At 37.9% G+C, this 17058-nt stretch overlaps 1 protein-coding gene across 15 annotated transcripts in view; it reads right to left on the bottom strand.

The window, feature by feature from the left end:
* KDM6A (lysine demethylase 6A) overlaps window positions 1-17058 on the bottom strand; it is a 152639-nt gene that overhangs the window by 74806 nt on the left and 60775 nt on the right. For all 15 annotated transcript variants that reach the window (XR_014316996.1, XM_082754203.1, XM_082754210.1 and 12 more), the window contains exon 5: window positions 6915-6973. Coding sequence is in view for 14 of the 15 variants with exons in the window: in XM_082754203.1 (XP_082610329.1) it covers window positions 6915-6973 (59 nt within the window). In the remaining variant the exon portion in view is untranslated. The remainder of the gene's footprint in view (window positions 1-6914; window positions 6974-17058) is intronic.

Genomic DNA, 17058 nt, shown 5'->3' with positions numbered 1-17058 from the left:
ATTAAGTTATATTTTCTTTTTCTTTCAAAATAGTATTTATTTGCATTATTTAATTCTGGTGTTCATTCCATATCAATCAAGTAATTTGTAGCTTTTCCAAGATGATTACCACCAGCAAAAATACAAATTGCTTCCATTATTTCTACAAAAAAAAAAATGGAATCCTCAAAATTTCACAAATAAAGTGATCTGAAAGGCAACATTTTTAACAATTTCTACCAGTGGTGGGTGCTCGGGTCTAATTTGACAACAATGGCCTTAACTAGTAAAATTTTCATAGAATAAAACACTCAGAAGTGAGAAGACATTTTCCTATTAACATTATTACAGTAACTATTTGTATACGAACTCTGACTTAATTATATTAACTCTTAAAGACAAGCAATTCTACACTACTGATGAATTAATATTGATCTAATTTTGCCTACTAGAAACATTTAAGCAAAGAGAAGTGAACCCATGATCGTAGATGTCAAGAACAAGGACCACAGGGGTACCTCTGGTTCTGTTTTGGGGCCTTCTCTGCCTCTGTGCTATGCTCAGAGCTCTGGATTCGGCCCGTTTAATATATCAATAGTAAAATATCTGCAATGTCACTGCCATACATCCCAGTTCTAAGTGCTCAGTGACATCCGAAGGCAATGGGTACATGTTGGTGCAACAGGGAAGGAAGAGGACATGAGAGTATGTGGAAAGTAGGAGCAAGCATAGTAGTAGAAGATGAGATGATGGCACACAGCCTTGCTCAAATAGGTTGTTAGCCTCCACCGCTAATTAACTGGCCTTCATGCACAGACACAGCTTTTCATTTTAATCCTTTAGCAGACTAAACATACATTAGCCCAAAGGATAAATCACAGAAATGAACAGCTGTGAGCTCTCATACTGTAGAAATAAATGACAGTAGTCTAAATTCAGCAAGAGACGACTTCAGGTTTGTTCTCTAAAGGATATTGATCAACTGCCTGGCAAGAAAAAAACTTTGGTTAAGTCTACTAGAATTTATTTAAATTAAATTAGAGTCTTCAACAAAAATGGGAAGGTATCCATTAACAGGCAGGAAAAGCTGGCTAGCTAACACTAGACAAAATGGGACAGCAGGACTGGAAAACAGACTGCAGAGGATGAAGTGCACCTCTGGGCTTACGTTTGTACAGCACTGCTACAATAATTGAGAAAACATAAAAGTGACACGAATCTATCATCTCCAAATCTAGACTTTCAAAATCAATACTACAGCTATCTTTCCACCCACTCATCTATACAACAATGCCTACCATTATAGTAGGCTGAATAATAAAAAGCAGGCTGAATAATAATTAATAGAATATTCTATTAAACATTTAGTGAACTCTCATAAGATGTATTGGAAGGTTTTACTTGTACAGACTGTGAATATAAACCCATTTGAACTGGACAAAAGTATATTATAAAACAGCATCAATTTAACTATTCAAAAGTTAGCACTCATGAGTTTCTAACAAAATACATTAAAATCATAAAAAGCCTACAAAAGAAAAGAACATAACATTCTAACATGTCGGGAAAACTACTTGGTGCAGCTGGAGCAAAACTTTCTTTTTATTGTTCTTTATTCTCTTCCAATTTTCTGACCACCTGCTCCAAGCATAACTAATGAAAATGCCACAAGGATATGAAGGACAAATTCCTACTTGAAACTCATCGGCACAGTTTGAACAGGAACAAAATTTATGTATACAGAAATAGTCATTACTGCATTTTCATGGAATACTTTAACAGTCTTTAGATACAGTAACTCCTCTGCCCATTGTGCCGTAACAGTTGAATGCTGAAACACTTTGAGCAGCAGGCTCCAAACATTTCTCCATAGCAGCAGCTGAGACTACCCTTTTATTTTCCTGTTATCAACAGATACTATGCTTTTTTCATCAGTCCAAGAAACAGGTTCGATAGACAATGACAAAAAGAGACCAGAAGACAAATCAATTACTACTTTGCTCATGGTTAACTACCACTAGTATTTGTAGTCTACATGTGCATTCCCATTTTACGTATATAAAAATAGATATGTAGACCCAGCCACCTGGAAACTAGGAGCTATTTGACAATGCAGTATCTACACAGTGCTTGTTTAAACTCTGCTCTCCTTATTAATTTAACTACAGACTGAAAACGCCTGACCATCTAAGAGGACTCTGATAGAAGAGGAAAATAAATCTACATGTGTATGTTGAAGATAACAGGTTATTGGCAGGCAAGCTGCTTTTCTGCTCTCAAATGACGTCCGTCATGGACTTCCCTGTAGCAGGTGTTTCCAAAGCAGGAACTCCACAGGCTGCAAATTACCAGGGTAATGTCACTGTTAATTAGGTGAACCTCAGTGCTTCTCAGGCAAACTGCAGCCACTGGACTATTTCATCAAATGCCATGCCTTTCATGATGGCACCAAGTATTGCTATACCTGGAGGCAGTCTCTACAGAGACTGCATTTGGGGGCCTAGAAGGGCCTAGAAGGCACCTTAGCAGCACAGGACAGGACTCTCCCTGTGTCACAGATGGGCAGTGACCAACATAAAACAACACTTTCTTGGTTAGATGATCGTGAATGCAAGACTGAAGGCTGGCCCATGAAAGTACTGAAAAAAAAATATTTACATTCCACTGTAGACCTGACTACTTGAAAAACACTTTAATCAGCTGCTTTTCAAGATGACTGCGAGAACAGCAAACCTTCACTTTCTTTAAAACAAGATACAACAGAATGACAGGCAGGAAACCTGGAGCGAAGCAAGAAAGAGAAAAGACTCCTTCAGCACAAGTAAATAATTAAATATGTCTGGCACTAAGGCCCCTCTCCCAGGTGATGGTAACTTTTCCATGTATTCCACAAAGTGGGTACCTGTCAAAGAATTCTCCTGTCCCACTGAAATCTTTGAAAAATTTCTATAAGAAAAATGATTCTCAAGTGTCGAGGCCAGCACAGTTGGGACACAGTACCACAGATACCAACGGAGAGCCACATGCTACCGCCTGCTTGGCCTTGGGAGGATTGTGCAATTCAGCAGCGGCAGCAGAAGGATGTGGAGAGCCTGCTCAGTGCTTGTAATGTTCAAGATGGAGGTGCTGTCTTCTCCCTGTAAGGGTTTTGAATCCTTGCTGCCTCTTGCCCACTGAATGTCTTTACTTGAATTAGATAATAATAATAATGAAAGGTGTAGGGGACTGCAGCTGACTTCTTCATGTCAACATTCAATTCTGAATCCTAGCTGCAGAGGCAATTTTTTTTTGCGCTGAGCTCCTACCCCATTTCCACTGAGTCAAACTTCAGCTAATGGGAGAAATGCCAACATACAGGACACCTTGCCTTACAAAAGTGTGAGGATACTTTTTAAGAGCCAGAAGCAGAGATGGTGGTTCAGCTGATGATCTAGTTATGATATGATATTGCACAGATGACCTCATTGCTTTTGCTTTGATAAGGATAGCTGCAGAGAGGCCACAGCTCCTGTCAGAGATGACAGATTTCCCTAAGGCAGTCTGCACCATTTTTGCCATGATGGAGGAGAAGGAAAGGGTCTGGACCATCTCTCACATTCAACTTTGGTATTCTTCAGGGCTGGGTCCTGCAAAGGTGCCTATGCTTAAGCACAAGGTTTTATGTAGTACTAAACTTCTAAGCTGCTGAAGAATCCTTGGGCTGAGGAGCCAAAGGATATGTTAAATAATGCAAGAAGGGTGACTGTAATCTCAGTGTCCTGTAGGTGTTTGAAGGAACACCCTCTCTCTCTCACACGCTGTCCAGCAATTTGCAGGTAACAGTCATTGAAGACACTGTGGGCTGGCCTCAGAGCACCACCATTAGTGCACGGGGATCCCAGCAGAGCAGGAGAACCAGTTGCAGGACACAGCTGCAGAGCTTGGACTCCATCTGCTTCTCTTGGAGGGACTCAAATCAGCAGCTCATACACCAGGCAGGTTCAGAATCCTTAGTGAAGTACAAGATCAAATTTGGCATTCGAGCCTCTACAAGGACTGTAACTACTGCACCACGTTTAAGGATAGTCTTTGATGAACAACTACAAATTTTTCATTGTTCCATCTAGAAGACAACTAAGGAGGACATGAAATTACTCAAGTTATGACAGTATCTCAGCTATCTCTATTCTGGTGTTTTGCTCTACTTGAGAAACAGGGAAAACCAGCAATCTACTTTTCTCACAACTTGATGACAAATGGTGTAGAAGGAGTATCAAAATCTAAGATCTATACAACTTTCTTTGGAGCTAATCCCTTATGTCATATCTTACTAAAAAATTGCATAAAATATCTTTGATCACGCTATCACAATATTTACATATACTTACACGTATATAAGTACTTTCGGTTCTTACATAAATTGTCAAACAAAACAACCAATATAAAATGATGTGTCAGATAAGATTTAGCACTTAACACTGTAACGCTTCTTTCGCATGTACAGAAGCATGCAATATTGAATACAGAGAATTGCATGTGTCTTGGAGTCAGTCCAACACTTCTTTTTATGAATACTGAAAAAATAAAAAAATAATGTGAAAGTATGAACAACAATTTTAAAACTGACCTTATTCTCACTTGCTCGTATATTGTCCCTATTTGTATGACAGATGATTCATTAACCCTTCCTTCTGGGAAGATTATGTACATGCCTCTCCTTAAAATCTATGACTATCTAAAGTTGTATGAATGAAATAAAATATTAATGAATGAAGCACAGTAAGTTAAACAACCTTAAACAATCTTGAAGTCTCTTTTACCTGTATGAAATACACAGATTTATGTACTTTACGAATGTAAATAGATGGAACAACTTTAGCAGAAAACAAGACTGTTTGTCTAGTGCTTCACTCTGAAAGAACGAAGATTCTCCTTGCAATCTGCAGTGGAGACTTGTGGAAGACCAAGTGTACAAAGAATATCTCTACTGCAAGTGACTTGCAATCAGCTCCAAGCTAATTATGATTTTGTCACACCTAAATACTCACACCGACACAACCCACTCCTGTCCCCAAAACATAGTAAGAGAAGAAACACTCAAGTGGAATAAAAAAAATACATACAGAAGTGTAACATTTTATCTGCATTAGACTTTTTTCCCTTGTAAGTTCTACCCAATATTCTCATATACACAACTTCTTTAGTACCACACTACATATACCTTTGTAGTATGAATGAAGAGACAGATTTGATCATTTTAAACTACATTAACAAACAGCTCTATATGCAGTTAAGACATCATAACTTAAGACATCAATATATACTCATGTTCTCAACAAGGTTACTCAAAAGAATGTAAGAAAAATCTGAATTAATTCAAGGCAACAAACTGTCAATATTCAGGCCTCACAATGACCTGACTTTGTCACTCCCTCCACTGAACAATGCCAAAAAAACTGATCCACTAATGGCAACAGTCCACGTTGAGAAGGTGGCCTCTCAATAAGTTACTACTCTAAATTTAACTTTTTGTGTAATTTGACTCATTTTACATCATTTTCACAATGCAAACTGTTAACACATTAAAATGATGAAACAAAGCTTGCATCAGAACAAGAACATTCTGAAACTTAGTAAAATTGAAGAAAGAAGATCACAATCTTAAAAGATTCTTGTTTTTCTGAAAACTTTTTTGCTCTTCTCTCATATTAGAATGGAATGTAATTGCACGTCATGTACAATACATGGCATGCATTGCACCACTATTAACAAAGAAAGCATTTGAGTTTTAAGACGGAAAAAAAAAAAAATCAAGGTTCTGAGATCATGATTTAACCAACTTATGTTCATTTCAAAAATAAAAGCTGACTTCCTGCCTGAGGAAAGCATGAATCTTTTGTCTTACAGATACGCAGAAACTTTTGATATATTTATTTGGGGGGGGGGGGAATAGGAGGTGGGCAGAAATCTCATTTTGTTGTTCCAAGCTATCAGTCAGTAGTCAGTGACTACTTCCTTAGCTTCAGGCATGCTTAGTCTAGCAAGATGATAAATTTTTGTGTGATCAACTAAATAGTAAAATTACATTAATTTTATTTTGAGCTTCTGTACTAAGTGTTACTAGAGAAATATATACCACAAAGAAATGAGCACGGAAGAGAAGAAGAAAAAAAAAAAGGTAAACTAATCAATTTTATGAAAAAAGCTCTGATCTAAACACTGCATTTATTTGACTTTATTCCGATGATAACGATGAGTTTAAGAATAAACCATACCTTTCTTATTACTGACCAGGAAAGTTTGGGGATCTGTCAAGAGAACCCCATTTATCAAGTCTATACCATTTCTCATTCTTCTCTCAACACCAGTGAGGCAAAACCAAACCAATCACCCACAAAACCATCAAACCAAGCCTTTACCCGCCCCCAACACAAAAGCAAGCCCTTCCCACCCCCAAAACCCTGCCAGAATTTACAGCTCTTTATAACTGAGTTTTTATGACAGTTTTAAACATTCAGGACAAAGTGTACTGCTGCTCACGTCCAAAACCTGTCACTGTATACACTTATGGAAAAATTACTGAATAACAAGCTAAATGAAAACAAACCTACTTTGCCACTTCTTTTCCCAGAAAAACAGAAAATTTCTTCACAACATATGCTGCAGACCTTAGACACTGAGAATTCACAAAAACCTGTTGAGTCATACCGCTCCATTCCCTTCGCTGAATTGCATTATAAGAAGCTAAAACTCCCTCTCTCTAATTGCTTTCCTATTCAAGCAACTGCTGCAGCTGCCACAAGCAAGTCAGATAGGAGATACAGGGCAATATATCTTCAAGTATCATATTTATGCCACAAAACTTAAACTATTGTACAATAACATTAAAGTTGAAATATTCAGCTACCAATGAACACTGCAAAATACACTGATACTGTTGTTTTATTCCCACTTACCATTGAAAGGCATTGTAATGGAAGTAGACCAAACCAAGGCCATATAAAAAGGCAGCATTCTGTAAAAGAAAATAAGCAATGTTTAAAACCAGATAAACCAACCATAATCTATACCATTGAGTTGCAACTATTTTGTTCATCGTTTGACATTCAATTTCCATTGTAAGATAGGGATATTTTAATTTCACCTTGAACAGGAGGAATGAAAAAGAAGGAATAAGAAGACAGCTAGAGATTTATTTTTTTTTTTAAATGCAATTCTTTGTAAAATTTAGTACTGAATTCTGAATTTAAATGCAGAAACATATTTTTTGAGGAATAGTAACTACCATAATATTCAAGTACTTTCACATCAGAGACACTGATGTGCTTTGTTCCATTTGTACAATAGCAGGAAAGCAAACAACAGTCTTTGGCAATTTAATACAATAAAAATGTTTTATAACCTAAGACCATGTCATAGTTATAATAATTTATATTCACATAAAAGTAAACAAAGCTACGCACACTGATTTCAGCGTCTATAGTAGAACATTAATTATATGAATCTCAAAATATGCTTAAGGAAACTGTAATTTTTCTGAATACTAAAAATACAGGCCATCAGCTTCAAACCTAAGACAATCAGATTTCTTCATCATTAATCTAATTTCTATCTTCAATTACCCTGTTTTGCAGTAAAAGGAAAAAAAATTACCATTTTCCTACTGACAACTCATCTTCCCCCCCATTTTCTTTTCACAAAGGAAAGCGTTGCTTCCCAAGTGACATTACCAGGGGGTTTAATGAATGATTAACTACCCGATTTTCCAAATAAATATTACATATTTCCTAAATTATATAAAAATTAACCAAATTTTTCTTTTGACAAATGTTATGCCACAGTAAAATTGTTCCCTGTTTAGCAGCTATTCCGTTATTTACAGAAGAAAACACGTATATGCTGCCTACAACACAATTTTAGTTTTTTTCATGTGTGTAACACTGTTTTCAAGAGACCATGAATACATCCCAAAGGAAACAGAGCTCTGATACACAAACCAGAGATGGCGTTTGCATTCTCAAAGATTCTTCTTCAAGATAATCCCTATTCCATTTGCATTCACTTCTTCAACAACTCTCGTTTCTATGAAACCTGACAATGGAAATCCTAGATATGCCTTAAACCCAACTGAAATATGTAAGATGTAAGCAAATTTCTCCTAGAAAGCAATTGGTAACTAGAACAGAATTTGAAGAGCAAGCACTCATCAGAAACAGAACCTAGTATTACAATTTCATTATACCTCATTTGCATCTTCTAAATGCAAATTAAAAACAGGGGAAATGCCAAAGATCCCTTCATGAATACAGTTGGATCATAGCTTTAGTAATGGACAAGTTCCAAGAAAACGCTGTGGTATGACCAGCTACTATGACAATCAGAGCACTGTACAAAGGGAGTGGAAAGAGAAGTACACAGACAATAAAAGGATGGCAGTCGTAATACTACCATAAAATCACGTTCCCGTTCAAGTGAACAAAACCGCAACATGGACATCATAAAGATACGAGATCTTCAACTCTGTACCCCATGTACTTGCTGTTAGTCAAATCTGTTCTGGCAACAGCAGACTAAGAATGAAGACAAGCTCAAAAACTGAACATACATAATGCCTTGGACTATGATATCTTCCATGAAGAAGTAAGACAACAATGGAGAGAGATTTTCACATGTGCAAAATGGAAGCCTGCAAAATACCGTGTACACCTAGCTGCCTTTACGCTGTTCTGGCCACGCTTATTTAGAGAAGAGAAGTGAACAAAGTTGTTCAATGTTACCTCGGAGATTCAACAACTGCGATCCAAGACTAGATCACCATAGAGACTAATAATAAAAAAATCCTTCATCACCACACTGCAAAATGCAGGCAAAAATATACCAGACAACTAAAACCTCTTTAATCTTTAAGAGTTTAATTCCTCTTCTGATACTTATTAAGATTCACAGACAAAATTGGAATATTCAGAAGATTAATCTAGCTGTTATTTTGGTCCTAAGGGTTAATAATACTCAACAATCAAGACATTGGACAAGTCCAAAATGCTGGTAGATTTGTCCAAGTGTAATTAGCATACCAAATTTACATGAAGCTTTCAGGCTGCCCCCATTGCAGTAAAACACAAGTCCGCTATTAGAACTCCATCCTTTGTTTTGTGGCTGGCTTTCTAATTTTTCTCATTCTCCTTCAGCTTTGCAATGCACTTGGGACTGACCTTAAGAACATGTTAAGATAGCGCTGTCTTCTCAATAAAAAAACAGGGCAAGATTTAAGACTTTGTAACACTTCAACGCGAATGTAAAGATGTAAATTATGAAGTGTCAGTATGGACTGAATTCATCTGTTTTGAAACACTACAGCTCTAACTGCACGTAACACCATTAGTACTGCTTGTTGATTATTCATTAGATTTGTCTAAATGATTAAAAAGTATCTTTTAATCTGGGCTTGAAGCTGGATGGGGCTTTCATGAGGACTGGGAGATATTACAGTGGTTCTGTGCATGCAGTACTTTCCCACCAGTAATTCAAGGTGAGTTGCACGTGAAGCTCGCTACTTTAGCAACTAACTTTTCTGCCTGTAATGCAGAATAGCAGCAAGCTCAACACGCAGCCAAGTTCTTACTGGCAACAGCCCATATGAAAAGCTAGAACAGCTTAACACTTATCAGGACCAAGCAGGATCATGAAGCTGCATTACAAGACGGATTTTCATCTACAAAACGTCCTTTATCCTGACATCTCAGATTCTGGGACTCCAAGTCACGCACCCCACCTTAAGAAACCTGTTTTGAATTGCCTCTGTTACTTGTTTTTGAACACAGGTATATCATGAATAGTATCTACCCCATGTTTTTCAGTAATGATATCTTGTTATTCAATCCTTGTTATTCAAGATCCTACTATAAATAGCTGCTGATGGAGAATACAAGCCTACAAGCCAACTTTTTTTTCCCTCCGAGTATACATATATTTTGGTATAAAGTAGAAAACAAAATTATTTTATTACACTCGTTTCCTTGAAGCTCCTCAAAACCTTCCCAATTCCTAAGATGTCAGGCTAAAATTCTTTGGCTATTAACTTAATATAAATATAAACGTAATATTTATGTTATCAGATCTCCTTCTTCAGTAAAACCTACATCATCTTGAAAAAAAGCTGCAAACTGGAACAGACTACCTCAAATTTGAAATCGAATGTCCGGGTTTGTGTTTTTTTTTTTTTTTCACTCTACAGCTATGCTATTAAAAAGCATACAAATTAGAAATGCATTTTCCAAGTTGGCGTCATTTGCATTTTCTACAACCGGTTGAAAGTGTTAAAATGTTTCATACCAACCACTAGATGGCTCAGATATCTCTTTCCATTTGACAAGCTTATGCAATTTCAAAAGATTGTCAAGTTCATATTGTATATTCTGCTACTTACATGCCCTATTTTATGATGAGCAAAATTTCAATTATACTTGACAAAATATTAATTTACCGATGGGTAACTCAGAAGACAACAATGTATCTTTTGTACCATTTTACATAACAGATGAATAAATATGTTGATGATTTTTTTAGGCTTGTTTCTTTTAGGCAATCAAGAAAGGAATATCCTACCCATCTCACAAACCTGCTGTACTGACCGCAATAACTGCTTCATAGCCCCTCTGAAGCAGCAGATGGAAACACATCTACAGCAATCCATGTGCTCTGCTCTCCAGGCCAAATTCACAATCAAGCCTTTTTCTCCATCTTCAAGCACGTAGCCAGTGCCTCCAGCAGAAGGATGGCTGAATCAGACCACCGTAGTAACACTCAACCTAAAAATACAGTCTCAGAAAAATACACCCATCCTGTGTAACAAGTTACTCACATTCAGACTTTAAAACTTCCGTATCAGATTGAGTCTAGAAATGTATAGCTGCCGTATCGGGGTGAAGATATTTGCACCAGTAATGGCCTTAATCTGCCACCAGAAGTTGAGACCCAGTTATCAACTCCAAAATTGCATTTTCTAAATACTAGAGTATACAAGGAAGTTATGTTTGCAAGAGAACAGCAACACATCTAGAAAGAAAATAGAAAAAGAGGCCAAAGAGCCCATGGTCAGCCTCCAGGCAGGGTCCTCCAGCTGACAAACAAAGAGGAAGGCTTTTGCCACAGCTTCATAGCACTGCAGATTTAGTAACAGCCCCTGTCCAGCAGCACCCCTCATCTTTGCCAATACTATCATTTGTAGGGTACTACAGTCAACTGGATGCCAGAACTGATCCAAGTTATTAATATCTGGATAAAACAGGATTATTTTTAACTGGATCAGTTTCCCAGTCAGGTTCACTGTGCAGCACCCCCCCCCCCCCCCCCCCAAAGAAATGCATTACTGTGAGTGAAAAAGTAGAACACAAGTGACATGTAAAAGCTCTCTGAACCTACACTAGTACCAATAAAATGCTTATCAAACCTACACTGAGCGTTCATACAGGAAGAGTGAAATCCTAGATAAAAGATTTATGCAGTAAACCTGCATTTAAAAAAAAATAAATAAATAAATTTAAAAGCAATGCTTCCTTATTACCTCCTCAGCAGCATACAAATATTTGACATGAGAGAAATCAAGTGTTGTGGTTCAGTAGAAGATGGATAAAAATATGAAATAACATCACAGCTGGCCTATACCGGCCTTCTCCATGCAAATCCTTGACCACTAATACATGTAAGCAAATACACCATTTCTTCTTCATGACTGTAAGGAGCAGGGCCAAACATAGTTAAAATAATCCCGTGATTATTAGAAAGTTGGCAATATTTAGACAAAACTCAAGAGTACATCCTACCATACTAAAATAAATAAAAAGCATAACTGGAGCAAGAAACTCCCCACAGAGTTGGTGGCAGTATGAAGGAAGAGTGCTGAAAGAGATGAAGGTCAGCACCCTTCATGAGACCAGTCACTACTTTCCATTCCCTTACTATTGCCAGGAATCAAAGCCTTTGATGACACATTAAAATTGCCTCCAGCAGGACTCCAAAGGCCACTTCAAATCCCGGTCGAGCCCGGCCCACAGCACCTCAGAAAACCTAACTGGGACAACAAGGGGGCTGGACAGCTGGGCCTATGTCCTGGGGCCACAGGGTGTGTCAGCAACGTGTTCAAAGCAAAACATCTCTGTTCAAATATAAGAATGCTTATTTATTTACTAAATAAATAAATAAAGATGAAGTTTTGACACTCTTGTCCCTAATATTTCCTCCTGACACTACTCAGTGTATACTAACAGTTCCCCGGAGAGCACCTACTGCATAAAAATTCCACTCAGGCTCTCACGCATGAACAGCGATGGCCCTGTGGGAGCTGACAAGCTCTAGCAGTTGCAAACTATTTGGGAGGAAGAGGGGAGGGTTCAAATGATTTCTTTTTTCGTGTTTGTACAAATATAAATGAGAGCTACCTATCTACAGGTTCTCCGTATTCCCAGCATCTGCAAAAGCACTAGGATCCCTGCAAGTGGTGCATTACAAATGAGTAGCATTAGCTTCCACTTATTCAAGGCCTTTAAGAAATTTTTTAGTACCTTGAAATTCATTACGTTTATACAGGATCTTTAAATTACACCTGTGTAAGATATATCTGGCAAGACCCTGCTTACTGAGCAATGATCACAACAGTCTGAAACTGTTAATGGGCACGAGCCTGCTCAACTCAGCTGCAACATGAAAGCAATTAATATATAAACATCATTATTCCTGTGACAAATATAGTCTGGCATTTGTAACAAATTAATTCATTTAGCATCTTGGTAAACAACTACAAAGGAATTTTCATCTCATCTCTAAGTTTATCTTTTCAGAGTAAGTACTGCTAAAATACACCCAACACCTGTAGAAGAAAGGTGGCCAAACTATCTTCCCTATTTCAATAAAAATACTAATTTTTTTTCCAAATATTAAAGACAAGGCAACCACAGAGGGTTTTCAAAAATTAAATAAAAGGTTGCCACTGATTTACATAAAAGTGAGCTTTAAGTAACCTTGAATCAAGAACTACACATTGCATGAGAAACTCAAACACAAGTGCCAAGTTACTTGTGTAAAACCTGAGCTTAATGAGTATTTTAAGTAAACCATCATCACGACTCAAGGGTTATTGTCTTTTTTTTTTTTTTTTTTTTGTCCATTCCTTAGCATCTCCAGCTATACACTTCACCAGTTAAGGAAATGGTCCACACACAAGAAGTATGACAGACTAAATACTTCATTCAAGGGTAATAAAACCAAGTTTCATGAATCAGTAAGTTCAGCTGCCAATCTTTGTTTCGGGAACCATGACCAACAACTGGTAGCCGAACAGTTCTTCCACAGAAAAGCACTTCTGATTCTTAAGAAGAAAATAGTAATAACAACATTTATTTTTTTTTTCTCTAAGTCTTAGAATGTATCTCAACAGTATCCTGGGCTGCGTTGGGCAAAGTATTGCCAGCAGGTGGAGGGAGGTGATCCTTCCCCTCTGCTCAGCCCTGGTGAGACCACCCTTGGACTCCCCAGTACAAGATAGCCATGGTCATACTGGAGAGAGCGCAATGCAGGGCCACCACAAAGATGATGGAGGGACTGAAGCACCTCTCCTGTGGGGAGAGGCTGAGAGAGCTGGGGCTGTTCAGAGGAGGCTCCAGGGGGATGTCATCAATGTCCATAAATACGTGAACGGAGGGTGCAAAGAGGACGGAGCCAGGCCCTTTTCAGTGGTGCCCAGTGCCAGTACAAGAGGCAGCGGGCACAAAGTGGAGCCCAGGAGGCTCCCCCTGAGCAGCAGGCAGCACTTCTGTGCTGTGCGGGTGAGGAGCCCTGGCACAGGCTGCCCAGAGAGCTGTGGGGGCTCCTCCTTGGGGATCTCCGCCTGGGCCTGGCCCTGGGCAGCCTGCGCTGGGTGGCCCTGCTTGGGCAGGGCTTGGAGCAGGGGGCCTCCAGGGGTCCCTGCCAGCCTCAAATATTTGGTGATTCTGAAAGTAACACTTATTCATGTATTACTGCAACACCTTTTTTTTTTTTTTTTTTTTTGAAGATGACATTTGAACAGTATTTCTACAATGTTTTATTCCCTTTTATATGGTACAAGATCATCACTATTTCTACCCATCATCTTCAAAACATTTCAAACAGAACAACTAGCATGGAATTTTGCGTTCTTCATTTGCCATTTTTTCTACCCTTTTCCAGCAAAGGTAGGAGTCCCACTGAGCTTACAAGTAGCACCATTATTTCCCTGTCAGCTTCTCACTGCTGGAGAATCACTACTGTGTTGGGGAAAAAAAAAAAACACTGAAAATCATTAATTATACAGCTGCTCTACCTGAGGCACTCCACATAAAATGGGAGTGGACAAACTGAATCTCACGAGGCAGGAATGACTACAAAGTGATACAAATACATGCATGGAAACCGGTAAAAAACCAGCAAAGGAAAACAGCCACAGAATTGTCCATGGTTGCTCACTTGAATCTTAAGTCACACTGCGCTGAGCAGAATACACTTTAACGGGAAATTTTAAATTTGATTTTTTTTTTTAAACCAAATTCACTAAGAATACAGTTGCTACTTGTATGTTCTTATTTCCAGCTGAATAACTCTTGCACCTATTAGCTGCCTTCGAATGAATGTCATCGAAACCAAGATGACCCAAAGGTGAAAGGTTTGGGGAATGTCACGGAAAATAGTTGCTGGACACAGAAAAGAGCCTCCAAAGCAAGGTGTGCTTTTAGAAAGCAGTCAGAATTCAGTTTCCCTTCTTTGGGAAGACAGACTTAGCCCATCAGCACAAATTTAGAGCAAGTGTGTGCTTATCTTGCCCAGCAAAGATGTCGATGGGGACAAGATGTCATTCGGGATGCTTCACCGGGACAACCAGAGGAATTCCAGCTCATGTGTGCTTACAAAGAGACATGGGAAAAGGAAGGACAGGAGGTGCTAAAGGACAGCAGACACAAGCCTGTCATTACCCAGGCTTCGTTAGCTCTAGTTAAAAACAGTTTGTTCTATAAACTGCAAACTGAACAAAATCCCACACTTGGAACAAAATTCTGAGTATCAGCTTTACGAATAAAATTTCACTCCTTGTTTCAACTTTGACTCTTTTTTTTTTTTTTTACATGAGTCACTGACATTTAAGAATGGAAAATTTAAGTGGATAGCATGTTTTGGATAGATATTTTATGTATTAATATATCAAATAGTAAAATAAGAAGGTGTAATTTTTAAGATTTAATTATTTTAAGCAATGAAATGTAAGATCATTGATTAATGGTTGCTAGTTAGGTATCAATCAATTATTACTGAAAATGATTTTCTAATTAAGACAGTAGATGGTTTAATAGTAATCGTTAATTGGTGTTCTAATTGGTGATTTGCCGTTTTATTTGTTAGAATGTACAAATACTTAAAATAGGATCCAACAGACGAGCCAGCAGGCCCGCATGACAGGCAGCTGGGGGAGCAGACAAGATGGCCAGCAGCCAAGAGCCAGGCAAAGCAGCTGGGCAGCCCACCAACCATTCCCACAGAATACTTCAATTCCATCAAATCATCATTTCTCGACAGAAAACCGTACATCAGTAAATTTTCAGCCTACTCGGTGAATATATATGCTAGTGAGTTTAAGAGCCTTCAATTTCTGAGGACAAAACAAACAACAACAAAAAAAATACAAACAAGTCAAATGATAGCACACTTCCTTCACTCTCCGTTATCTCCTTTGCTAATTCTTTGCTGCACTACTTAGCTCTTTCTTCATTTCCTCCAGAACTCAGCCTTCTTTCCCTCAACTAATCCCTCTTCTTACTGTTACATCACCGCTGCTGTGTCTGATACTGCTTAAATTACTTCCAATCATTTACCTTCTGGAAAATCAACTCTGAAAAGCTGCTAACAGGAACATCACAACTGTCTTGAAGAAGGACTCCACTAGTCTTTCTTAATTCTGACTACCTTCTCCTACGAGGATAACTTACGGGAAACCTCTCAAAGTTGTTAGCTTTAAAATCTTTTCTTCTGGGGCAGTTTATTGCTAAACTTGATTACTTACATAGTTACCCGATAGCCTGAAGGAAAAGGGAAGAAAGGACAGAAGAGGGCCAATTAACCAATTTTTTATTATGGGGATTTTCTCCTCCTCTGCATTAATTTGACATCCTTTTATATGACTCTAGGGAGCTCTTATTTAAAGATACCTTGCTAAGTTGAGTTCCACAAATTAATTTTACGCTATAATAGCTTCTCCTCAGTGTGCACGGATACCCCCTTACTCTTGTACTAAAAGTCTGCAGAATCCCTTTCTAACCCCTATACATCATGCATGTTGATTCATCCTCCTTCCTGTCTCCTCTGCAAATAGTTCTCGGATACGCTTTTATCATTTGTCTGAAATTTCATTCTGCTGTTCTCTGTTTGAGAGGAGGATGATTAGATTCTAGCAAAATGTCAAGATGAACTATACTTACCTTTTATATAATAGCATGCTTTCCAGTACAGTCTTCTATATTATTCTTGATTAAATTGAATATTTTGTTTAGCCTCTAACTTTTCCTCATACTCTTTACTTCTTCTGATAACTCAGAGGTCTGTTTCTTGAACATCATCAGTGATGTATACATGAGTTAAGTGTATATAAATAGTTTTAAATACTCCTTCCATTTAAAAACCTCAGCATACCCCATGAAATCCCATCTGCTATCATAATTCTCTGTAACCAATGCTTTTTTGTTTTGTTTTGGTACTTCTGAAATTCCAGCATTCAGTATCTAAGATTTACTTTCTATTTTGGAATACTGATATTCACTTTCACTTCAAAGTCATAAAAAATGTTTAATGCCAGCCCTAAACTCCTCTGTAAGACACTGTCTAATGTACGTCAATTAGATTTAATCAAGATCAAAGGATATTTTCCCCCTTAAAGATACAATAGACAACAATTTTCTATTACTTCAGAGAACACGAAGGACTGCTTAAATCTATATTCTGTATGCCACTTTTCATCTTTTTTTGAAAAAGTGATTCCTCTCCAATGTATGCAGTATCTGCTGACCTTCTAACTTAAAAGTAACATTCTCAAGGAAAACTTAA

Source organism: Aythya marila (genome assembly GCF_965140915.1).
Source record: "Aythya marila genome assembly, chromosome: 1".
Lineage (NCBI taxonomy): Eukaryota > Metazoa > Chordata > Aves > Anseriformes > Anatidae > Aythya > Aythya marila.
The sequence above is the reverse complement of the archived record's forward strand: the minus strand, read 5'-3'. Positions and strand labels throughout refer to the sequence as shown.